This window comes from Neopelma chrysocephalum, unplaced genomic scaffold, assembly GCF_003984885.1.
Source record: "Neopelma chrysocephalum unplaced genomic scaffold, ASM398488v2 Primary Assembly neopelma1_63, whole genome shotgun sequence".
NCBI classification, from domain to species: Eukaryota; Metazoa; Chordata; class Aves; order Passeriformes; family Pipridae; genus Neopelma; species Neopelma chrysocephalum.
The window spans coordinates 6,470,659-6,496,939 of NW_020897720.1; the positions used below are offsets into that span (position 1 = coordinate 6,470,659).

The 26,281-nt window shown below is 42.9% G+C and overlaps 1 protein-coding gene across 4 annotated transcripts; it reads left to right on the forward strand.

The window, feature by feature from the left end:
- On the forward strand, positions 1 to 25,822 carry CREBRF (CREB3 regulatory factor). Of its 4 annotated transcripts, none has more exons than XM_027682658.1 (10): positions 1 to 96; positions 9,518 to 9,695; positions 10,674 to 10,799; positions 11,840 to 12,923; positions 13,423 to 13,524; positions 16,262 to 16,456; positions 18,471 to 18,660; positions 19,100 to 19,173; positions 19,560 to 19,682; positions 20,301 to 25,822. In XM_027682658.1, exons 2-10 carry the CDS (start codon positions 9,687 to 9,689, stop codon positions 20,414 to 20,416), a joined length of 2,019 nt encoding a protein of 672 aa, XP_027538459.1. In that variant the 5' UTR covers positions 1 to 96; positions 9,518 to 9,686; the 3' UTR covers positions 20,417 to 25,822. The 4 variants fall into 4 exon arrangements, with proteins under 4 accessions (XP_027538459.1, XP_027538461.1, XP_027538462.1 ...); XM_027682660.1 differs by having other exon boundaries at positions 13,426 to 13,524; XM_027682659.1 differs by lacking the exon at positions 1 to 96 and adding an exon at positions 8,352 to 8,367.
- The last annotated feature ends 459 nt before the right edge of the window (positions 25,823 to 26,281 follow it).

Sequence of the window (26,281 nt, forward strand, 5' to 3'; positions counted from 1 at the left end):
CGGGAACCCGTCAGGAAGGGACATAAACAAACAAACCCGGGGCCGCATGGAGGGGCCGGGCCGGGGCGTGCGGGGCGGCGGCCCCCGCTGAGCGCGGTGAGTGGGGGCTCGGGGGGCACCGGAGGGGCTCGAGGGACGGAGAGAGCGGGGGGCTCGGGGGGTCTGGGGCGTCCGGGGCGTCCGGCGGGAGGAGGCGGTGTGGCCGGGCAGGGGGCTGCGGGAAGCGGGAGAGGAATAGAATGGAGGGAGGGCTGTGCCTGCTAGAGGCACCGGGACATGGATGGTGCCGGCGGCCCCTCCGCCCCGCTCGCCCCGCGGGGGGTGTGGCTGCCGGGGGAGCAGCTGTGCGCGGGGGGTGTCCGGTCCCGGAGCGGAGAGATTTGGGGCCGGGGGGACGCGGTGGGAAGGGGCTGCGGGGACGGAGCGCGGGCCGAGCGGGGGTTTGTCGGCGCTGTCCTTTCCAGCCTCCGCCCGGCAGGAACAGCCCGTGCCTTTACAAGGAAGGCGAGTCTCGCCCGCAGAGCAAAGCGCCGTCCTGCCGAGGGAGCGCTGGGTGTGCTCGGCTGCCCGGGGAGGCAGAAGGGCTCGGCAGTCCCTGCGCTCTGCTGCCTTTCGGGCTTGTATTCGCCTCCTCTGCTTGCGACCTGTTTGAGTGTCCGAGCGGGTCGGGGGTGACCCGCGGGGTGCGGGCTCTCTGTGCCCGGGCGCGCCGGTGCCCGGCGGGCGGCTCCGCTCCGGAGCGAAGGCTGCGGGGCAGAGCGGGCGGAGAGGGGTCCCCGCTCTGCGAGTGCGGGGCAGGGCGGCGGGAGGGACCGTCCCCGCTCCGGCGCGGCGTTTATGTAACGAGAGCGCGGGGGGGACGGAGGTTTCGCTGGCGAGCGGGAGGCTCGCGAAGGGGCTTCCCCCGGGGTCGCCCCGGCCGCCCGCAGCCCTGGCGGGGGTCGCTGGGTGGGGGACGCTCCACACGGGACACGGGGGCCCCTCGTTGCCGTCCCTGCCCCGCGGGGTCCGGGGGCGGCCGGGGGGGGCCGTGGGGCCGGGGGGGGGGCGCGGGGGGCGCGGGGTCGCGGCGGGAGGGGGTTTGTTTACATGTCACCTCACCCAAGCTTGAAAGGGCCGCTGGGCGGGTGAGCGACGGGCGTGCCGGCCAATGGGGGCGCGCGCGGCGGGGGCGCGGGCCAATTAGCGGGCGCGGGGGGCGGGGCGGCGGCGGGCAGGGGTAGGGTGCGCCGGGCGCTGGGCGGCGGGGCGGCCATGTTGGCCGGAGGTGTGTTAGTGGGTCAGGGCCGGGCCGGGGGCGCGGGAGGGACGCGGGCACCGCCGGTGCTGTGGCTGCCGGGGTGCACCCGCGGCCCCGGCCCCTCGCGGCGCTTTGCCTCAAGGGGGTGTGTCCCGCCCGGGGGTCTGCACCGGCGCGGGGCGGTGCCCGCGCGGGGGTCCCCGTCCCTGCGCTGAGGGGAGGACGGGGCGCGCTCCCGGCTCCTGCCCCGAGCGCGCACCCGCTGATTTGGGTTATAAAACATCGGTGGGTTCCGCGGCCCGGCTCAGGAGCCGCCTGCGGGGCTCAGGGTGTCCCCTACACGGGTGTCCGACACCTCTGCGGGTTTGGATTAAGCTCACTGAGGCTCCGAGCGGGGGTCGCTCGGAGAAAGCCCCTCCTGTCACCGAGGAGTAAAAACTATAAACTTTGTTTCCCCTCTGTCCCGAGGGTCCCCAGCCTGGACGTTGTTCCCTGCCCGCAGCATCGCTGCCGTGCCCTGCCCTCATCCCTGTGAGCCCACGGCACTTCTCAGGGCATTGGCTGCTGTGACTGAGACCATGTCACAGATGATTTCACTGTGTCACACTCAGTACAAGACACACGGTGCTTTTTCAGGCTTCTCTGTGCAACAGGCTGAACAGCTTCGAGCACTCAGCTCTGCCTGCTGAAATGTGCAATTCTCACTTAAAGTAGTCGTAGTTTTGCTGTTGCTGCCACTCGAGAGGAAACTTGTTGAAATCATGCAGTACATAACCTGCAAAACAGAACCAGATTCCTGTATTATCCTTCAAACACTTCTAAATGTTTTAAAGATTGTGATTAAAATGCCTCTGGCCTAACGTAGCTTAACCAAGGGCTTCTAAGCATCCATGTCAGGAGGGTTAGTTATGACTATTTTTAAATATGTGTTTTCATAGTAAAAATTATAGAGGGGCACACACAGCTGCTTTAGAAACCTGGTCGATTTTTATTGTTGACAACTTACTTGAGAAGTGAGAATTTCTACGGAAAATAAGTCACAGAATCATGGAATGGTTTGGGTTGGAAGGGACCTTAAAGATCATCCAGTTCTACCCCCTAGCATGGGCAGGGACACCTTCCACTCTCCCAGGTTGCTCCAAGCCCTGTCCAACCTGGCCTTGAACACTTCCAGGGATGGGGCAGCCACAACTTCCCTGGGTGTGACTGTTTTATCAGGAAAGGTTTCCTGCAGAGGAGACATCTTTGGTGAGGGTCCTTTTTTAGAGGCATGAAAATAATAACTCAGAGGCCTCATACAGTGTCTGTAGCCAGAAGTTCACCTGAGCCAAGAAGGAATTGTCCTGTGTTTGATGGGAGTATTCCCTGATAAGAGCAATCTGCAGCAGAGGCATCAGGCCATTGAGCACCTTCCCCGTGTGTTTTTTAAATAACGAGAGAGGCAAACAGCTCTGTGAAGGACAAAGGTTTGAAGTCCCTTCAGCATTAGCAGGAGTTAATTGGAACAAAGAGAAGCTTTTGTCCAACTGATAGACTGATAGTGTGGGATAAATAAGGGAACCCACTCGTTTAGATTCCCGTGGTCTGTATGTCCGTGCTTAACTTAATGATGTTTTAACAAAAAACGTTGATAAGGAAATTTGGCATTGGCTTGAAACTCAAGGCAAAAGCTTTCTGAAAATCGTAAATTTAAGGTTTAGACTTTGCTATAATTCCCCTGGCTGTATATTTTTTTTAATTCTTCTTCTGTTTTTGACCTCTTAACGCCTTTTTTTTTTTTTTACTTGCTGGACTGTTTTGACTGATGCATTTTTTGGATTTGTTGATGGCTTTGAAGTGTTCTGTACTAACCCGTTCCTGACAAAAGTATAACAGTCATAATTTCACAGTATGAAGAGTAGATTAGATTGCAGCGTTTCCTTCATTATAAGAGTTGTGTTGCTTTTTGTTTTTTTCCTGGGAAGTACAGAATTAATTTTTTTCTTACCCCAAAAGGCTTTGCCCTGTCAGAAAAAAATACAGAAACAACATCCTCTTGGGACATAGAATATTACTGGAGATTGGAAGCTGAATTGTTGGTTAGTTTTGGTTTTGTTTCTCTTTGCTTTCAGCCCACTCTGCTTCAGGGGAAATCTGTGGCTCAAAAAAAAATTGAATGTTATTTTACTACTGATTCTCTTGTGCAAACAACTCTCCTAAGTCTGCAGTGTTATTTTAATCATGGTTTATGCTATTATATTTTAACTATAACAAGTTTTTTTAAAATTAATTGAAGTGTGTTAATAGAGTTCTCATAAGTTTAACATGCTGCACGTCGCACTCTTGCCACTAAAATAATAATAAAATCTCAATCTTTGTTCCAGAATGTACACAAAGGTACTTCTAGTAGGAATATATTAATCTGGGCATAGTTGTTATAAAATATGTAGATGCTTTATTTTTGTTGGTTTAAAAAATAAGCCCTTTTCTTTATTCAGCCTCCTGCATAATGGTCGATATTAGTCCAGGCGGGGGTATCAACACAGCCTGGGGATCCACAGATGGAGAGCAGCCCTGGGAGAAGGACTTGGGGGTGCTGGTGGGGGAGAGGCTGGAATGACCCATCCCAGAAACCCCCTGTGTCCTGGGCTGATCCCACAGCGTGGGCAGCAGGTGGGGGGGGGGATTCAGCCCCTCTGTCCCACTCAGGTGAGACTCCCCTGCAGAGCTGCCTCCAGCTCTGGGGCCCAGCACAGGAAGGACATGGAGCTGTTGGACCAATTCCAGAGGAGGTACAAATACGATTAGAGGGATGGAGCAGCTCCGCTGTGAGGAAAGACTGAGAGAATTGGGATTGTTCAGCCTGGAAAAGAGAAGCTTCAGGGTGACCTAACTGTGGCCTTCCAGTACCTGAGGAGAGCCAACAAGAGAGATGGAGAGAGACTATCTACAAGGGCCTGGAGTGACAGGATAAGGGGGAATGGCTTCAAACTGACAGAGGGCAGTGTTAGATGGGATATGAGGAAGAAATTCTTCCCTATGAGGGTGGTGAGGCCCTGGCACAGGTTACCCAGAGCAGCTGTGGCTGCCCCATCCCTGGAAGTGTCCAAGGCCCGGTTGGATGGGACCTGGAGCAACCTGGTCTAGTGGAAGGTGTCTCTTCCCATGGCAGGGGGTTGGAATGAGATGATCTTTAAGTTCCCTTCCAACCCAAACCATTCTGGGTTTCCATCAGTTATTGGGATCTGCCTGTTTGCTGATGCAGCTGTGGAGCATCCCTGAGCAGGGTGACAGCATTGGCGGGGGGGTACACGAGTGCTGTGTTCTTCTGGTGGCTCATCAGCTCTGCAATGGGAGGCTTTGCGTGTGTGGAGACCAGGGCTTCTGTTTATTGGTATCACTTCCAGGTCTTGAAGTCTGTCTTCTGTGGGCAAGTAGTATTAGAAAAATAATACTGGAGGGGGAAGGGATGGTCAGTGGAGGAAAGGGAACAAAGACAGTGAAGTAGCAGTTTCCCTCTCCCGAGGGGAAGAACCTTAGCAGAAGTGAAAGAGCCTGCATGTCTTTAGTTCTTTTAAATGGCAGTGCTTCATCAAACTCAGGGTCTGGGTGTCTTAAGCAGATGTTGTTTTCTGTCCAGGACAGAAAAACCAAAGGGCACAGTGTTTTAGATGCTTGTGCTGGCATTTGAATACAAATCCATCACTGAGAAGGTAGAGGGATTTGGCTGCTTCGGTGAACAGGTGAATGAGGCTGTGGTGGGTGGAAACACAAGAAGACCTTTTACAAAAGTGTCTTTGCTCACTGCTATGAAATAATAATAATAATAAAATTAAAATGTAGTGTCTTTGTGGTGGGGGAGAAAAGTAAAAGAATTTTTTTAAGTCTGGGTAATAATTGTAAAATCATGTAGAAAGGAAAAAAAGAACATTACTCAGAAACAAAATTAGGAGAAGTACAGAATTACAGAATTATTTGGGTTGGAAAAGACCTCCAAGATCAAGTCCAACCTTTTGACCGATCACCACGTTCTCAACTAGACCAGAGCACTGAGTGCCACATCCAGTTGTTCCTTGAACGCCTCCAAGGATGGGGACTCCACCACCTCCCTGGGCAGCCCGAACATTCTGAACTTGAAGACTGCACTGAGCAGAGGATGTTCTGTAATAGAAAAGAAATTGGCATAAACTCTGAAAGGAAAAATAGTTTTAAGAGAAGCATAGGAGAACTTCTTGCATCTCTAATTCTAGTACTTCATAAAATGTCCAGATACAGCAAACCCCACATTGTACATAATGGTTCTTTTCAAACAAATGGCGTGGTTTTTGGGCACTCGCTGAAATTCAGAGTTGGGCATTTGGAATGTTTCAGCCTAAGTTTTTAAGTTTGGTATTGACAGGCTCTTGTGAGCTATTTTTTTATGTCTGCATCAAAACTGTGACTTTGACAAGCTGTGCTGTGTGATGCAGTCACCATCATGAAAGTGTAATTGTTCATGTAATGCACTTACAGCAGGCATTTAGCTGCTGGGATAATGAGCACTGTGCAGCCAACAAACCAGCACAGCCACGCTCCATGTGCCTTTCCAATGGCACAAAATACACATCTGACAGAAATAGCAACTTTAGCTACAGCACAAATGATTCATGCAGGTGGCTGAGGAAGACTTTCAGAGGTGCCAAGACGAAGCTGCAGTTTGGGATTTTCTTTTATAGGGCCTCCTTTGAAGGTGCTGTATTGTGGCAGGAGGGTGTTTTGCCAGCCCAGAGAAGTGTCACATGCACAGGAACTGCCGTGTGTCTCCTTATTGCTGCATGTTTGGAGTTTAGGTCCCGCTGTCTTCTGGGTTAAATGTGCTGCTGCATCAGTAATCCCAAGTAATGCGCCTCCCGTCCCATTTTGTGAAGCTCAGTCTTCCCAGGCATCTTGGGACCACTGCTCTTCTTCAGAAAGTAAATATTAAATACAGAGGATTATTTTTAATTAGGATTTATCCTTAGGTAATTAGTTACTAACTCTCTAGAACAGGCTTTGGTTCCTTACTGATGACTGCTGGGATTTAAACCAATGTACACATGCATGCCTGCATCAGTACCCCGGATTCTTAAGTGTTAGACAAACACAGCTGCTCCCGAGATCATGGAATCCCAGAATGGTTTGGATAGAGAGGGACCTTAAAGATCATCTTGTTCCAACCCCCTGCTGTGGACAGGGACACCTTCCACTAGACCAGGTTGCTCCAAACCCCATCCAACCTGGCCTTGAATACTTCCCAGGATGGGGCAGCCACAACTTCTTTGGGCAGCCTGTTCCAGGGCCTCACCACCCTCACAGGGAAGAATTTCTTTCTCATATCCAATCTAACCCTGCCTCTGTCAGTGTGAAGCCATTTCCCCTTGTCCTGTCACTCCTGGCCCTTGTGGATAGTCCCTTTCCATGTGCCTTGTAGGCTCCCCTCAGGTGTGTCTCGCCCTTCCTCACACTGCAGTGAAGGCAGGAGCCTCCCCCGGGAGCAGGAGCACAGCTCTGCACTGATGTGTCTCAAGAGTCTGCAGACACAGAACCAACTCCAGAGTGGCTCCTTAATCACCTTAATCTGATTTCCCTGCAGGCTGCTGCCAGAGGAGGCACCCTGCCGGTGCCTCGGGCTGTGTATTCCACCTGTGGTTCAGTCCTGCCTGCAGTCTCACCTCTGTGTCTCTGCTTTGGGGAGGGCTGATGTAAGGCATTAATGGAAATTGTCCTGAAGTAGACATTCCTGCTATATTTATCTTCAGTAATTCTTAACGCTGCTGTTCTGCCACAGCTCTTTTAGTTCATTCAAGGCTGCATTCATTATAGATAACACAACAGCTGGACTATTCTTTTGTAACTCAGTCTTGGACTGAAAGTGCCAGGAATGATGAATTCTGTAAAAACAGGGCTTTAACTGCAGCCTACAAATTACTTTCCTTAACAGCGAGTTCCAGTTCTACATCTGTGCTTCCATATGTGTCGTTGACTTCTACTATACATCTTTATTTACCAGTTCATGAAAAAATCCTGGTGGTTACGTGTGAGCACCAGGAGTCTTTTAATGAAGATCTTGATCATTCTGGGAAATTTGGAAGGCAGTTGGAAGTAGGACTGCTTTGTTGGGAGCATGAAGCATGCCCCGATTGTGCAACTCCCTGAGGCAGTGTCTTTCTTTTTATGTCCTCACCATGTTTTCCCCCTCCATAGAGCTACCAACAAAAACCTTACGTTATTGAATTCTGGAATAGAACCTGCTGGGATTCAAGTCACAATTAAATATTAATATTATAAAATATCAAGAATGAAAGATAAAGAGAATTACGGGAATAATCAGATTAGCTGATACACTGCTTTGACCCGAGAGGACATGCACTGTCATCCTTAAATGGTGCAATAAGTTTATCACTTCAGTCTGTGAGCTGGTTAAAGTATTTTGAAGGTTTAATGTTTATTTGAGGATTTGTAAATGATCCCAAAGCTGACACTTGGAAGCGTGGGTCAGTTGTTATTGAAATCAGTGTCAGTACAGAGGAAGTTTCACCTCCCCTTTGCTAGCTCTGTGTGGAATGGTTTGAGGTTTGTGTTTGAACAAAAACATGATAAAGAATAACCAGTGAAGAAGCAGCAAATGGTTCCTTTCTTTGCCTTTTATATCATGCAGTGGCAGAACTCTGACAGTCTCCATGTGAACGCAGGTGGTGGTGGTGGTGGTCTGGTGGTGATGTCAAAGTATTAATCTGATGTTCTGGTGGAAAAGACATCAATCTCTGCATGGAAAGAAAGTGCTTGGGTATAGATTTATATGGAAGATTATATCCTTCTCACCTCTCTCTTTGTGTCTGCAAACATCATTTGTTTGTTTTAAAGAACAGGCCTTTTCTCCTAGATCAGGTGAGGCTGAGAAGTGACTCAGTCATCCCTGCCACGTTACCAGTGACAGAAAGACCAGTTCTGCTGTGATGTGGCCTTTACTGGGTGAAGGGAGATGGGGTTGTTAAGGCACGTTTCCCTAGGAGACAAACTTCACTTTAAATGCCACTTAAGTAAAGAATTTCCTGGAGGTTTTAGAAGAGAAAGAAACTTTTCTCAGGAGGAACTGGCTCTCGACCCCATGAGGAATGCCTCAGGCAGTGGTAGGGTGGATTCACTGAGAACTTGTGTGTTACTGGACATGTAACTGTTGTTCTTTTTTTTCCAGCTGCTTTTTGCAAAGCACATTTTGATAAGTAAAGACTTCTTTGAATAATGTCTGTTTTCACCACAGTCTGATGGTCTATATGCTGAATATAGCAAAATAGCTGAGATACTATCTGAAAGTGGGAATAATCATGGGGATGCCATCATGTGCTGCTGAGAGGAGGGTTCTCAGTGTAACTCTGCTGTAGGAGAATACTTATAGTTTACAGTTTGTTTTTCAAAACAAGAAAATAAACATAGCCTGAGCAGATTGCACCAAAGTCTGACTTAAGAGCAGTGCTGAGTGAGGTTTTTCCTTACATTGTTAAAAATGCAGGATTAAGCAGCATATGAGGCTTATCTGAAGTAGAGCAGGTTTATAGAAATTACTAAACTGGTAAAACTACTAGCAGATAAATTGGTCCAATTTCAATATGTGCCTTACTTGAAATAATAGAGAAGATATTTTATTGGACAGCTGTGAATGTGGCACAATTTTTAATTAGTTCTGTTGGGGAAGTCTGTCTCTTCCTCTCTGCTGTTGGATGGTGAGATGCTCGCTGTGATCCTTTACCACTAGATGTTGCTATGTGAGTGATTGATATAATCTTATCTGATGCTGGACGGATTCATCCCTGAAAAAAAGGAGGAGGTATAGCTGAAACAGAATTTCTGCCTATTCTGAAATTCGTATTTTGAACCATTTGCCCGAGACATTTTTAGAATTTATTGGCTCCGTTATATTAGTCATAAAGATTATTTCTCTCTTGGGTACCCAGCAGTGTGCTAGTTGTTATTTCCAATTTGGCAGGGTTTTCTCTTCAGGTGTCTATAGAGCTTGTGGTCTCAGCAGTGAGGAAAAAAGGCAATAAAATGTAGCTCGGCCAGAAAGGTTTCTGCAGCAGCTGTGTTCTGCAGCATCAGTGGCTTTTCGGTCAGTCAAACATGGCAGGGGGAATAAAATCCTTATGCATTCCAGCATGAGGAAAAATCACTTCTCAGGGGAAATTCTTCCTTTACTTCACTTTGACTGGTTTTTAACCTTTCACCTTTTTTGGTGGAGGATTGCTCACTTTCTTGGGGGTTTGCTGTATTTGTTCTGCACAGAAGTCTACAAACAGAAGAGCTCCATCAGAGTGAACTGAAGTTATCCTAAGGAAAAATTTCATTGCATGGATAGTGTAAACTCCCTGAGACTGAATTAAAGCTGGAAAGGAATCTACAAGTGAATAAAACAAGAAGTTTGGAATTGGATTTGGGGAATCTGGGCTTGGAAATGCCTCAGGTAAGTCTGTTAGGATTTTATTTGCTTCTGTGAATAATTCTGCTTCCGTATTAAAAACAAGAGAAAGTTTAAGAGCAAATTTGGCTGGCAATAGGAGGGAGAATTTATAAGAGATTAAATGGTGTATATCTTTCAGAGTCCCAGTAGTATCTGTGTTGGAAGCTGTGGTGCTGTTCTTGGTGCTGTGTTTGTTCAGGATTCAGCCAGGTTGTCTCTTGATGAGGGCGGATGCCTGGAGAGCAGAACAGCCTTTTCTTGCTGCAGTGATTCACACATCAGCACACTGAATGACTTTCAGCAGCACAGTGTTTCTGCCTTCCCAACCCTCAGGGTGAGAGTGTCTAGAAGAGAAATCGAGGTCTGGAATTAAATGTAGCAAAAGGCCGTGCTGGCCATTCCCTGCATGCCCAGTCATTCTGAATAATGTTTTTTTTGCTACAAATTCCACTTGAGAGAGAGGTAACACTCTTGATTTAGTTGTCATAAATTTTGCTTTTGCTACAATTTTGTATGGAAGCTTTATGAGTTCTAGTGGTTCTAAATACAGTCAGCACTGCTTTAGTACAAAATTATTTGTATTAGTGGGAAGACCCTGCAAGCACGTGGTGCCTGCTGATTCTCACAGATCTTACCAGTACTTGCCCTTGTCTTCTCCAAATGCCAGTGTATCCCAAAACTTGTCAAATGCGTGAGGCTTTCAAACTCACAAGAAAGAATGAATGAGCAATGCTCTTGCAGCTCTGTAGTGAATAAAAACATGTCCTTGGATTGAGGGGTTGTATGTAGTCAGCTGCTCTTAAAGCATTCTCTGGCTCTGGGAAATGACATGCTTATCTGTGTAGGTAAAAACCTTCCAGATGCAAGTAGAGCAAGAGTTCAGAGAGTTGGAGGAAATGGTGATATACTCTTTCTGTTTTGTTGAGGATGATAACATGCCTTTTTATAGCATGTTTCAAGTGTCTGTCCATTGTGTTGTAGCCCAGTGTGAGTGGAATGGACCCTCCTTTTGGGGACGCCTTTCGGAGCCATGTGTTTTCAGAGCAGACCCTGATGAGCACAGATCTCTTGGCAAGCAGTTCAGATCCAGACTTCATGTATGAACTGGTAGGTCACGTTTCTGTGTGTACAGAATTTCTTCTCCTTGACTAATACCCCGAGTTCCTGTAGTAATAGAGGCTTACTTGTTCAAGAATGCTGAGAGATTATTCATTATTGCTGGGTACTGGTTAGGGAAGAGCCCAGCTGCTTGTCCAGCAAATGTGATGCTTCCTCAATAGGCACTTGAACAAGCTGGCCATCAGGACAGGCTCAAATGGAGTTTGTGATGGTGCTTGAGACTCTTCCCTACAGTCTTTTTTTTGCAAGAGCAGCTCCTATAGAATCACAGAATGGTTTGGATTGAAAAGGACCTTAAGGATCGTTTTGTTCCACCCCTTGCCGTGGGCAGGGACACCTTCCACTAGACCAGGTTGCTCCAAGCCCCGTCCAACCTGACCTTGGACACTTCCAGGGATGGGGCAGCCACAGCTTCTCTGGGCAACCTGTGCCAGGGCCTCACCACTCTCACAGGGAAGAATTTCTCCCTCTTGTGTGCTACTTCACCCAAGCTGTGAATGCAGGGGAAGCAAAGTAAAAGTTGGCTTATGAGCTACTTACACGAGCATTCTCATTTTTATTAACCCCTGCATCAAAGGAGAAATGTCACTTGTAGTCATTAATTGGTCATGTTAGAATGAGGTTTTTCCAGGAACTGGTAAACTTGAACGTGTTCTGTTAAGCACACAGCAAAGATTGACCTAGATTAATAGAGACTTAGTTTGCCTGTGTGATGCCTTTCATATTTCAAAAATATGGATATTAGTACTAGTTTGGTTCCCGATGACCAGATGAATTCGCAATAGCAGAAAAAGAATCCAGTGTCATTGGAAGAGCAGTCTTTTCAGAAGGATCCACTGCTGAAGCACAGAAGCTGTACTTCATGCTGAGCCTCAGAAGAAGCTTTTAGTTGAAAGTTGAGGTATCTTCGTATGTTCCTACTCTCTCACACTTCACTTGAACGGAGCTCTCCATATAAGATGAAGTAGAGGACAGAGATGATTGATATTTGTTGTGTATTAATTTTTAACTTGTCTTCTTATGCACAGGATAGAGAAATGGACTATCAGCAAAGCTCCAGGGACAACTTGCTTTCCATGGAGGACTGCAAAGACCTTGAGAACCTGGAGTCTTTTACGGACATCCTGGACAAAGAAGCTGCTTTCACCTCCAAGTGGGAGCAGTGGGATACCTACTGTGAAGACTTAACTAAGTACACTAAATTAACCAGCTGTGACATCTGGGGAACAAAAGAGGTGGATTACCTGGGCCTTGATGACTTTTCAAGCCCATACCAAGATGAAGAAGTGATAAGCAAAACACCAACACTGGCTCAGCTTAACAGTGAGGACTCCCAGCCTGTCTCGGATTCACTCTATTACCCTGATTTGCTCTTTAGTGTAAAACAAAACCCTTTAAATTCTTTGTTGCCTGGCAAAAAAATTGCAACCAGAGCAGCAGCCCCGGTCTGTTCCTCCAAGAACGTTCAGGCTGAGGCGCCACTGTCGGACTGTGCTCAGAGGGTCAGCAAACCTGCGACCCAGCCTGCTGCCAGTACACAGATCATGGTGAAGACCAACGTGTACAATAATGAAAAGGTGAACATTCATGTGGAATGTAAAGACTATGTTAAAAAGGCAAAAGTAAAGATCAATCCTTTGCCACAGAGCAGACCAGTGCTGAGCCAGGCACATGCTGATGCAGCGAAAGAAAACACCTGCTACTGTGGTGCTGTAGCAAAGAGACAGGAAAGAAAAGGACTCGAATCCCCGCATGGCCACAGCACACCTCCTGTTTTGCCTTTTAAAGAGACTCAAGAACTGCTCCTCAGCCCACCCCAGGAGACCCCAGGGCTTATCGTGGGGGAGAGCAGCCTTTCTGCCAGCACCTCCGTGTCGGATTCTTCACAGAAGAAGGAAGAGCACAACTACTCTCTTTTTGTAACAGACAGTTTGGGTGAACAGTCAGCCAAGGGAGACCCTGAGGAAGATGAGGAGGATGAGGACGATATTGAAGATGAGGACCACGATGAAGGATTTGGCAGTGAGCATGAGCTGTCTGAAAACGACGATGAGGAAGAAGATTATGAGGATGATAAAGACGATGACATCAGCGATACTTTCTCAGAACCAGGTACCAGCAATGTTGGGCTGTGTTAACATGGAGGTGAATGGATTTGTCTGCCAAGTGGGAAGGAATGCTGTTGAACTCCTGATAGATCAGTGTTGCTCACCTGTAACTTAAGTTGTGAACTTCCATCCCAGATTTTCTAAGTGCTTTGCAAAATGCAGTTAATTCAAAATCTCTATTGCCCTGTTTGGTGAAAAACTACATCAACCATGGTCATGAAACAAAAGTAATAATAGAGAATACAGGAAGCCCAGCTGTAGCTTGAGGTTAGAGCAACTGCAACAAGTGTTTTCTTCTTTTTTTGTGGCTGGATGATAAGGTGTGCAGAGCTTTCTTGCACTTCTTGTTGCTTTGAATTTATCCAGAGTTCTATCTCTCAGTATGAAGTCATATCCTGAGTGATTTCATAATTATTTAAGTCCTGCTGTAGGTACAGTTTTTGACAGAATCCAAAGAATAGCTGCCACTGAAACTAACAGAACCATTTCTTGGTGGTTTTCAGCAGTAACACTTAGTGGGTCTTCAGAGAACACTGAATTTCCCTATTCTGCATGTAGAAATGGAGCCCTAACAGCAGAAGTAAGAACTAACCTTCACGTAGAAGGTAACAAAGTGGTAACGTTGTATAAAAATAAAATCAGAAGGGAAAGAGACAGGATTGTAACCAAGGATTAATTTCATTGCAGGAAGTGTTACAGCATTCACCTTTTATAAAAACTTTATAGTAGAGTATAAGAATTAAGGTATTCAGACATGTGGAAATATGTAACTGTGGGGTGGGGGGGAAGCAGCTGAAATTTTTCCCTTTCAAGAATAGCTTCTGTAAAACTTGTCAGTGTTTGTCATCATGAACTCTCAGATGGAATTATTTTCCAATTAGATTTCCTAAGTTGGCATTAAACTTGGTAAGCATTATGCCCTTTATGTTACTTTAACTTGCACAGAACACATTTTTATTAGCACTTTAAAACCTCTTTCTCCTTTCTGAGGTGAACTCCCTCTGCTTTCTGCATTTAAACGTGGGGGGCTTAGGCAAAATATACTAAGTAATGGCAAATAGAAATACTTGTAAATGACTGCTTCTCCCATCCAGTAGTCAAGAGATTCCAGAAATGGGAAATGCAGCAACTTATTCAGTTGTCAGTAGCACTGGAGAAGAAATAGCAGAAAGGGAAAAGTGCTTGTGAAGGCACAGAGATTGTTTTAAGGAGCTGCATTGCATCAGCTCTGAGCACCTGCACCATCAGCTGAGGGAAAAACACTCCTAAATGATTTGACAGAAGTCACTGTGACCAAGTGGTTAAGAGGAGGGGTTTTCTGGTTTTGTTTTGGTAGGGCTATTTTTACTTTTAATCTGGTAAAATGAGGAAGTCATGTCTATACTGTTCTCTGTTTTTAAACCTGAAGCCACAGTAAGGGATGTGAACAAAGATTTTTAGGAGGGGCTTGTGAAGGGGTGGAAAGCTAAATACAAGAACCTTTCAGATTTCATAGAAGCCTGCCCTCGTATATGATCTTTGCTAAGAGGAGGAATCAAGGAAGAGGAATAAATACAGCACAGAAAACCTAAACAAGTTTGTGTGCTACAGCCCAAGTTAAGACACTGTGCACTGGATTATTTTATGTAACCTTAAAATTATAGCAGGTCAGTGTGCGAGTTGCAAGGCAGGATGTATTAAGTCAATCTAATTTAAGTTGCTAACTTAATTATAGTTCAAATAAGCAAACAGGAAGTCTTGATTTTAACCTTGTTGTACATTTGTACACATCAGCTCTTACAGAGATTTGTTTTCATTGGTTGGATTAGTTCTGTGTGATTCTGAAGATGGGCTAAATTCATACATTTCTATCTAATGAGTTGCATAGCTAGGCATGTTTTTTCAAGGGGAAAGTCAATGGTCTTTTTGGGAGTATTTTGATACTCACGTCAAACAGCATTTGGGTACAGTGGAAGTACAGGTACAAATATTTATGGTATTTGAAACTATATTTATTGTAAATTTGTCAATAATTTTGGCTATACAACAAAAATGTTTATAAAATTATAAAGCATGTTCCATTGTTTGATTTGCCTTTAAGTCCTGCCTTTTAATAAACTAGAGAATCAAAGTAAATGAGTTGATGAAATTATTAGAAACAGAACTTCAGAATGGATTTCATCCTTCTGCACACCTAACTTTTATTCATACTTGGGGTTATGAGGTGAGAGTCAGACCAAATCAAGAAAGTTTGTTTTTCCTCTTTCAACTGTTTTTTCAAGTGTAAACAGACTAATTGAATGGACTGTTTTAAAAAGAAGAAAGTGTTCTTTGTGCTGCTGTTAGAAGATGAAGCAGAGCTGAAGCATATGGGATCAAGGCTTGCTGAGCCTGCAGTCCATGCAGTGGCTTTTCCTTAAGCTCCATCAGAGCATGTGATGCTTTGAAATGCTCCTGTTTTTAAGTAAATGTAAACTATTATGTAGCATTTTAGTACAAAAGGCAATGCAGCGGTTTGGGGGTTTTTTTAAACTTAGTATAGGTTATCTTTATTTTCTAAAGCATATCTGGGGTTTTAAAACCTGTGGTTTGTGTTTCTAGTTATGGTAAAATGTTTCTGTGATGTTGAACTGCATTACAGTTTCCACATCCTTCGTGAAAAGTTCATCATATCAAGGGCAGCATAATTTACCGCCAAAATATGATACAGAGGATCATTTCATCCCATTAAAGAGGAGCGGAAGAGATTGAACAGCCTGTGTCCAGATCCCTTCGGTTTAGATGGTCTTTTTGTCACTGTCTTGATAACAGAGCCTACTTCTTCCAGTCTGATAGGGCTCAGTGGTTGGATTTATTCCCCAGAGGTGTTCAAACTCAAGGAAGAGCAGGAGTTGGACTCAATGATCCTAGTGGGTCTCTTCCAACTCAGAGTATTCTCTGATGGAATCATTTTGTTTTATTGTCTTTTGCTAATCCATCTTTATTATCTGCTTCTCTTTCCATGTGTTTTGTAAAATGTGGAGGTGAGCTAGGGTTATGTTCCTGTAAATTCATGGAGAAAGTTGTAAGGATGGAAGAATACTGTCCATGGAATTGTGAGGGACAAGAGCTTAGGGGGTCAGAGAACATAAAGGGGCTTTCAGTGCATAAATATTTTGTCTCTTTTCAACTAATGAAGCACCATCAATGGCTCAGTGTTTATCCCTGGATTTTAGGGAAGTACTTGATGCTGAAAACCAAGTCTGTTATATAATATAAAACAGGCCTCATCTGTGGTTTTGCTCTTGAATGCTCAGGCTATTGCTAGAGCACTACAAACAGGTTCTGTCACCAGTATATAAACAACCCAATGCATCCTTTTAGGGTATGAAAATGATTCAGTGGAGGATTTAAAAGAAATGACTGCAATATCCTCTCGGAAAAGAGGCAAGCGAAGATACTTCTGGGAGTACAGCGAGCAGCTGACACCGTCACAGCAGGAGAGGATGCTGAGGCCATCCGAGTGGAATCGGGACACCTTGCCCAGCAACATGTACCAGAAGAATGGTCTCCATCATGGTAAGGAGAGAGTCCCAGTCACAAGTGTCTGTCTTTCGTTCTGACACCTTCAGTAGCCAAATTCCCATACTTGCAAGTGCGGAGAAAGTGGTGTTTTGGCCCTGAAAACCAGTTGTTTAAACACTGTAGGTCTGTTGCTCAGTTAGCGGGGTTCTGCAGTGTCCAAGGAAGGCACAACGAACACACAGTAGGGACTTTCAGTGTGGTTTCTTCCAGAGGAGGGTGGATGAATTGAGAATTGTAACTTCCAAAGGCTCTCAGTAGAAACCTCAAGAGTTCAAAGTTTTCTCAGTCAGATACTGTAAACATTGGATGGGTGGTTTGACTGATATTTGCTCCTTGTAGCTGTTGGTTTCAGTCCTGCCTGTGTTGGCAGGAAGCTGGAAGGGATCTGGGATGGATGCTGAGTTCAGGGTAACTGTGGTATGAACTGAGGACAAGCAATAAGGCACAACTGTCTCTTTTTTCTTCTCCCTACTTATTTCTCCCCCCATGTGAATGCAGCACACTGAAGCAGTTACTCTTCTGGGAATAAACTATTTCCTTAAAATGCCCTCTTAGAAACTTAAACCAATTGCTCTAATAACTCTGATTTATTCCCAATGAGCAATTACTGCACCACAAACATGTAACGTCACCCCAACAAACCACTCTTAGGGGTATTTTTGTTTTCTTGTCACAGGACCTCTTTTAGGCTGCTCTGTTTGATTTGGTCTTTGAAGGAGAAAGTGAAACCAGCTTCCCTGTTGTAAGGTTAATATTCCCCTTACAGTTGAAAATTACTGTCTTTAACATGACAATGGACCTTCTCTTAAACCAAAATATGTTTTTGTTACTGTTAATTGTATATCTATTCAGGGAAGAAAACATTTTTTCCTCTAAATCTGTTTAGTTTTTAAGTGCTTATTTATCTTGTAGTGAAATATCAGTACCTAAAGTCCCAACCTCTGCTCCTTCTCATGATGGAGCTCTGAACAGCCTCATCTAGTGGAAGGTGTCCCTGCCTATGGCAGGGGTTGGAACGAGATGAGTTTTTAAGGTCCCTTCCAGCCCAAACCATTCTGTGATTTTAAGATTCTGTACTTGTTATTAAACAACAAATAACCAAACATGCCTTGAGGACTCGATCCCACCAAACATGTGAAACAAGTGACCTTTCAGTCAGGTGTTTGTGCAAGGGATTGGTGAGATCAAACGCTGTTTAACATCCAAAAGCTACAAATATAACATGTGCAGGGTTGTTTTGGTTTTATATGCAGATATACCCCAAGGTCAATAAGCATCCACCTCAGATAAATCATGCTAAAATATCACCTCTCAAATATTTCTGGAGCAGGTTTTGTTAATTTTATTAACATTTTCATGCAAGTATCTCTATCAACCAGCATTTTTAATACAAATCTAGAAAAGACACATAGCAGTGGCAGAGAATCTTAAGGAATAAACATTTTGTCTTGAATATGTGTATTTCCTCAGGAAAACCAGGCCTTAAATAGCTTCAAACACATATGAAAGGGGTTAACTGGCCTTCATGTGGATCATTTATGCTCAGCATCACTCAAGATCATTTCAGGCCTCATCATTCTTTCTTAATACAGAACTTTAGCAATAAGATTATTTAGGAATTTAATCAAATTGAGTGTGCAAGAGGATGTATTGACTGAACACGTGAGTTAACAAGTTTACAGCTGGAGCAAAACAACAGGGTTTGAACTTGTGACATACATTTTTCAGCACAGTTGTGTGTATATTGTCTGTCACATCCAGTAGCCTGGCCAGCAGTATTTGCTCTTATCTGATCTGGATAGAATATGAATTGTACAAAGCAGTTTGTCTGGAAATGCTCTTTCTATTGTGAAAGGCCACAGGGATCACATGATTCCAGCCCATTCTCTTGTAATGAACAAAGGAACTTCAAATGCACCCAAAAAAATTACGTATTTAGGAATTTTCTCACAGGTTTGTGTGCCTATTGTGTCAGTTCCCAACCTGTTTTTCTGCACATTTGAAACAGGAAAATATGCAGCAAAGAAGTCACGGAGGACTGATGTAGAAGACCTGACTCCTAACCCCAGGAAACTCCTACAGATTGGTAACGAACTGAGGAAGCTCAATAAGGTGATCAGTGACCTGACACCAGTCAGTGAACTTCCCTTAACTGCCAGACCCAGGTCAAGGAAAGAAAAGAACAAGTTGGCTTCCAGGTATGTGTTAGCTGAAGCTGCAGGGATGAGAAGATTTGGGATTGCTACAGTCTCATGATTAAAGTCTTAAGTGATTTTTGCCTGAAGAAATGCTGCTTCATGTGGTTGCTCCTGCAACGGGCTAATTACCAGTTTATCAAAACCAGGGCAGGTAGCACTTTGGAGCTGTAGTTTGCCTGTTCCCTAGATAAGGCTGTATTTCCACTGGAAGTTGGCTTCCTTAGCTGCAGGGCAAATGACTGATACAGTGATAAAATCCACAAGTGTCAAATGTAATCAAATGCAGGTAGCAGAGTGTTTTCAGTGAAGGGGAGCAAGGATTTTGTACATGACAGCTCTGGGTGTTTTGGTTAATAAGTTAGTGTGGCAAACAAATAGATGCTCTTAGTATTCTGGAATTTTTGGAAGTGTTCTAATTCTTCCCCTCTTCTTACTATAGGGCTTGTAGACTAAAAAAGAAAGCCCAGTATGAAGCCAATAAAGTAAAACTCTGGGGTCTCAACACGGAATATGGTAAATACAACTCTTCACATCTTAATTTTTCTTTTGTTTGGACAAGTGTGTGTTTTGCACCGTTATGTAATCTGGGTCATAGAGAAAACAGAGTTGGTACAAACCCAACAATTCTGTTGGTACAGAACCAGTCCATTCCATAAAATACATGTAAATTTGGTTACCTGCAGTGTTGAGCTACTTTACAAATGTAAATTATGTAAATGCATGTAGCGTAAATATTTTTGAAAATATTTTTAATATTTGATATAAACTATTACATTTTAATTTTACAATAAGTGTGATGTGACACTTTTGACACAGATAGCTGTGTGTGGATAACTGTGAATTTCTTTTGCTCCAGGGGGAATGTGTTATAAATCTAATCCAGGTTTTTTTCTTTGCAGATAATTTACTGTTTGTCATCAATTCCATTAAACAAGAAATAGTTAATCGGGTGCAGGTACCTAAAGATGACAGAGGAGTCAACATGGAACAGAAGTTGAACATACTTATTAAAGACACTCTTGGTAAGCAGTAAAACTTCATTGTTTGCCTGTATGTGAAGAGACATATCACATGATAGTTTGGGTTGGAAGAAAACTTAAAGTCCATCTTGTTCCACCCCCTAGAACAAGAACACCTTCCACTGGACCAGGTTGCTCCAGGCCCCATCCAACCTGGCCTTGAACACTTCCTGGGATGGGGCAGCCACAGCTTCTCTTGGCAACCTGTGCCAGGGCCTCACCACCCATACTTCAGTGGGAAGCCATTCCCCCTTTTCCTGTCACTCCAGGCCCTTGTAAATAGTTTCTCTCCATCTTTCTTGTTGACTCCCTTTGGGTACTGGAAGGCCGCAATTAGGCCATCCCAAAGTCTTCTCTTTTCCAGGCTGAACAATCCCAATTCTCTCAGCCTTTCCTCTCAGCAGAGGTTCTCCATCCCTTGGTGGCCTCCTCTGGATTCACTTTGAGCGCAAACAATTTCTGAAATAGAGAAAAGAAAGAACCCTTTCCTGGTTTCAGTTGTCCGTACCTTTAGCTGATCACTGACCAAAGCATTCATTGGCTTTGTGTCACTTGTAGGGACATCCCAGTCCATGCCATCAGCAGTAACCTGACAGCACGTTCTCTTACCCTCCCCTTTAGGACTCCCTGTAGCTGGACAGACATCAGAATTTGTGAATCAAGTCTTGGAGAAGACAGCAGAAGGAGACCCCACCGGAGGCCTCGTAGGGCTGCGAATACCAATGTCAAAAGTTTAAGACGTGACTTGAGCTGTTCACGGGTCAGATTCCACCTGTGCTGTTGAGTTCTTCGTTGTAAATCCCGTTCTGGTCTGCATGTCAGCTTAGCATTCTGTAAACACTCACCATTAGGTTCCATTGTTTGGAAATAACAATGTAGTAAAACAAATCAAAGCGTGATATAAAATGCTTCATAGCATTTTTGGACCATAAACCAGATAGTTTCAAAGCTGCTTTAAGCTTCAGTACAGAAATGAGAGTTCTTTTTCAAGTGATCTAGGACCAGAATATATCACTTTTGTTTTAGAAGCAAAAACATGGTTTTGCTAGTGAAATTTTTTAGCATGTGCCAGACATTGTGACAGGCTTATGGTCCAAGTAAAATAAGAGGAAGCGTTTTTTTGGTAAAACTGTCAATTTAGGGAGTTTTTTGTTCCTTTTTTTTTGTTAATAATTGGGGTTTCTTTTCTTGTTCTTAAAAACCAATAAGCTTTCTTTGCAACCATTAACTTGTACATAGCACACCTGGCATTAGAGCTAGTGTGCCATATAAGACTTTAATTTTCTGAGCTTAATATAGTATTTAAATGTCTGTGCAAGCAAGAGAAAAAAAAAGTATATTCTTTGTGCCTTGTATTTTGGGGGGAGAGCTATCAGTATAAGCTGGTAAAGTTTTGTATGAAGAAAACCCTGAGGGGCAAAACCAAGCTGTATAGATGGTAAGATTTTAGGTTTTAATGTATTTGTTCCAGCTCTTAAAATTTTTGAATGTATATAGGAATATGTTGAAAATGTAGATATATGCCACAGAGTCTATGTATTGTATAAAAGATGGCTCTAGAAAACTCAATTTCGGTACTTTGGCCGGAAGAAAACAAATACTTGCACATTAATGCGATTGTTTATTTTTGTACCAAAGACAAATGCAACTGATATGGCGAACTGCCAGTCTAAGTAAAGTTTTGCACAGCTTATATGATACTGTACTGAATGTAAAAACAAAAGAAAAAAAAAGAAAAAAAATTAAAGGTCAGGGTTAGGGATCTTACTGAACTGTGAATTTTTTTGTTTGGGTCCAATTATCTACAGAAGGAGCATTCATACATAACAATATTATTTTGCTGTTCTTGTAGTTCGCTTCCATGGTAGATAAGTTGGTGGCCGTCTTGGAGTCTTTAAATCTTTTTTCTCTGCACTTACTGTAGGAGATTTTAATATATTTGGATTTTAGTAAGCTATTGGTAAAATAGTTTTCAACTTTGAGAATTTAAAAAAAAAAGTATTTAGCTTGTTGTAGTATACTTCCACCAAACAACCAAAATAAAATTATTTTTATTGTAACTTGTATATATGTAAAAAGAAAAAAAGAACTACAAATATCTAATTCCTTAGTTGCCACTTTTCCAGTTGATGTATTATTATGCATGTGATGTTTCCAAGGATCAACACAGGCTTCAAACAAAACAAAAAAAAAATTTATAGACTTTTATATTTTTGTACAGGTATTTCGAAACTAGCTTCTTCAGACTTATATGTGACTTATTCTTGTTAATTCAGTAGTTTCTATGATTGAGGAATATTAACACACAGTTCTTATTTGCTATTCTGCTAATAAGAGTTGGCTTTGTAGTCAGTGTTAACGTACAGATTAAAAGCTTTAGCCTTTGATGAGAAAGTCCTTTATCTCAAGGCAAGATCATTCTCTGGTTTCATGGACCCCCCCTTTTCCTCCCTGTTCTTTCTCTCCCTATTTAAAAATGACAAAACACTGTTTACTGAAAATAGAAATACCAAATATTTTCAAATGTAGCTGCTGAAAAAAATGCAAAAGTCCATGAAGGCTTTCTCCCCACTCCCTTTGGGGAATTTCTCCACTTCATTTCTAGTTTGTCTAAGTTTGTTTGTACTGTGATTGCTTTTTGTTTATAAGTAGATTATTTTTATATCCAAGCTTGTACTATAAAAAAAAAAAAGCCTGAATTGGTAACAGTGCAGTAAGAGTGGCTGATGGAGGTGGTGGCCCTGCCACACTCGTGTGCACACAGCTTACTTTGTACCTAAATATTTTGGAAGACTCAAAAGGGAGGAGGAGGCCAAAATACCACTACTGAGCTGTACAGAAAGTCTTTCCTGCAAGAGACTGAACAAATACCCAGGGCAATTTAGGCAAAACTTTGTAAATCCACTTAAGACTTGCAAAAGCTGAGTGGAATGTGGGTGTTTTCGTTTGAGGTGTTTGTGTTGTTGTTTGGGTGAGGTGAGAGTTGGCTGCTGCTTTACACAGTGGGTCTGGTGTATTCCTATTGTAGTTGTTGCAGTTATTCTGGAGCTGCAAATGGCCCATAAAAACCCCGACAGAGAATGTCTCCTGAAGTTCAGGCCGTGTCTGCACCAGGGCTGGCACACTGTTCCTTTCCAATGGACTGCTCGGATCCCAGAGCTCCTTGTGCTCCATCCAAACCCTGCAGACAAGGCAGCATTTCTAAACATTAACAGAGAGCAGTTTGCAATCAGGTAAAAACTTCCGTGACAAATTAAACTGACAAGGTATTAAAAAGCCCCTTTTTACTGCTCAGAAATGCTGGGCAAACACAACTTTATAGCTTTTTATTTTTGTCTGAAAACCAGACGATGATTTTGGTCTCGCATTTCAAAGTAGACTTTGAATCTTTCGTGAGTTCCATACCTTCGCATTTCAGTGTTTCCTATGTATTATTTTAAGTTAAAGCTTTGAAATAGTTGAGCTTTTTAATGTTGACACTTTATTTTGTAACTATTTATATGTATGTATATCTTAGAAAAGCACTTTGTTTAAAAAAAGAAAAGAGGAAAAAAAAAAGAAACTGCGTTTTATATGATTCCTGCCACTTGCTGCTAACTCTGGGCTGGTCAGAATGCTGCAGCGATACTTGAGATAAATAAAACCTGGCAGTAAAATGTAGAGTAAAGATAAGACCTTTTGCTGGTTTAACTTTATCATAAAGGTGACATAGGCAAGCTGTGCAGCTTTACATTTTAACCAGGGGACTCTGTGGCATTTAAACCGTCTAGAAATGGTTGTACTTTAATGCCAGTAACAATCTGCTTCCTCTAGTGTCATTAAAATATATACATTTAGTGTATACTTATCACAAACAAAAATCTTATAAGGGTATAAAAACCAACAAATGTACATGTTCTGTTTTTTGGCAATTGTGGCATGCGTTTTTTGGGTGATCTTTAGAGAAGACCATTTTCTAAAGATTTTCAGTGTTCATACATGGTATGTGGATCTTAACGAAGTCCTGGGTTTTTTTGTTTGTTTTTGAGTGTAGGCATTGTGAATATTCACTTTTAATCCTATATCCAAAAACAATGATATATTTTTTGATTTAATACAAACAAAAGCTCTTCCTTTTTCTGATACACTGGATTCTCTAGGATTTGTTTCCATATTAAAAGCATGCTGTCATAACTGCTCTTGTCGAGATCTCGTCAGTCTGAACGTAGGTGCCACACTTGGAATCGATGGGCTGCTTGTTCTGCTGTACCATGTATGACCCTAGTCCTTCCCCACTTCCTTCATGACAGATGATGATGTGGCTTTATATTGTGCCTTACTTGTACATCTAGAACTAAATGTTTTTCATTCCCTCTGAACTCGTCAAACCCTCTGAAATGGAATCAGAACTGAAGAGAGTGCGGATAGGTCTGATTTCAGTTTCTCTCACTAGTCCTTTTGTATTTATATGGAAGACCAGTTTTTGAATAGCCTTGCAAAATGTGGGGGTGCTCATGAAGGGTGTTTTTTAGCCCGAAACCCCTTTTGCTAACGCTTCCTTTTCTGGTTTATTGAACACATTTACTGATACTTGGTGAGTACTTTTCTTTTTTGGATGAGAGAGACTTACTACTAAAGCTATGTTTACGTGTGGATGGGCTGGATTTTCTTATCATACCAGTTGAAATCATTGTGATTTAATAAAGTTGAATTGCTGTAAAGCTGATGTGAGAGTCAGGCTCAGCTGTGTTCAGTTCCTAATTCTTTATAGATTGACTTTTTTCCATACTAAGAGGGCCAGGGAAAAGTTTGGTTTTTTAGAAAACAAACAAACAAAACACCAACCTAAAATGGATGAAAGGTCTTTTAACTAACTTAAAAGCAACCAGACACCTCTGAAATACAGTGGTGTCAGTTTTAATTTTGTTTTTAAAAGACCCCTCCCCGTATTTATCTGATATTTGCCTTCATTAATAAAACAGTTAGCTTATTCATGAACTATAATGACTGGATGTGCTTTTCTTTTCCATAAACCATTTAAACATAGCTATTTTTTTAAAAGCTCTAAAACGCTTTATCAGGAGAATTTCCAAGGGTTGTGTACAAGTTGCCTTCAGCAGAAATAGCAAATGCAATTCTGTTCCTCAAACGTGCTTGCTCGTCTTCCTGAAATTCTGTTGAGGCACAACCCGTTTATGGACCGTGAATGTCAGGATCTGTATTTGGCCTTGAGACCTGAGTTTCAAGAGTACATCTAATCATGATTTTATTTTCTTTTTAAGTTGGATGCTTCAGTTGGAATCACCTAGTGAAGTGTGCTGCTAGATGTGGTCTTGGCTTATTGACACAGCCTTGCACACAGCTGAGGTTTATTTTGTTTACCCCAGGGAACGTGTGAAGTACATTTCAAACAGTTACTCAGTGACTGATCCTTCTTGTAACTGTATTAAGGGCATTAGTATGTTGAGAAAACACCACTTTTGAATATCTCCCAGTGTAAATTGGGATTCTTAAATGTCATTAATGAAAGATGGCACTTTTTAGGTTGTATCTTCTTTGCAGCATACAAAAATGTCTCTATCTTTCTACAATTTACATTTCACAATATGCCATGTTTTTCCCCCTAATGCTTTTAGAAGTTGTGTGTGTGCATTCTGAATTATAACCCTCAGCCTCTTAGACATTCATGGACTTCCACGGGAGCAAATACTGACTCTGCATTTACTGTCTTTCTAAGGAGCTGTGGAGCCAGAGGTATTTTAAGCCACGCTTTTTCTTCCCCCTTCCACCCGCCCCCTCCCCCAAAAAGAAATACAACTCCAACCTTTTAGATAACATCTTTATTCAGAGTTTTTCTGGAGTTAATATTTCGTGGTTGGTTGTCTTTGTAAGTCAAATTTGGGTGACTTAACTAGCTCCTATAAGGAAAACTTCAGTATTGGATTTGGTATTGGCAAAAGCACGTTCTACCCTATCAAAATCTGATTGGGAAAGAGAATCTAGTAATAAAACTTAATTTTATTAATCTTTCTCATAATGATCAATATTCATACATTCTGATTGGAATAGTGTATTCTCCAAGAATATTATGCCCAAGGAAAACTTATTGCTCAGTATTTGTGGTTGGGTGAACTCTTAAGGCTGATGGCACATGCAGATGCAAATAAAAAAAGGCATTTTAAATGAAACATGGCATCCTGTTCCACCTATGCTTGGGGTCATGATTGTAATGCTGTCCTTGATATTCTATAATCAACTTCCAACTGGAGCTCAGAAAAACTTACTAAAAGTCTTGTCTCTGTTAGAAAATAAATTTACCTTGTTCAAAGCATGATCTGTTAAGAGTTGCAATGTTTAATGTTGGTTAATAGTTGTGCAGTTTTATTTTTTTGAAAAGAGGCACAATTAAACTATTGACTTTGTTTACTCTGTCACCCTTGATCCCTAGCACTTCTATTCAGATACAAATTCATCAATGTATGCAACATCCTTTGTAATTTAAAATAAAAATTGTGGAGGAAATAATGTCTCAAATTATTGTGTGTGTGGAGTGATAGCAAATGGAATCAGCTCTCAAAGTCAAGTGCCTTTGGTCTTCTGGTATTTTCAGGAACTTTCCTTTG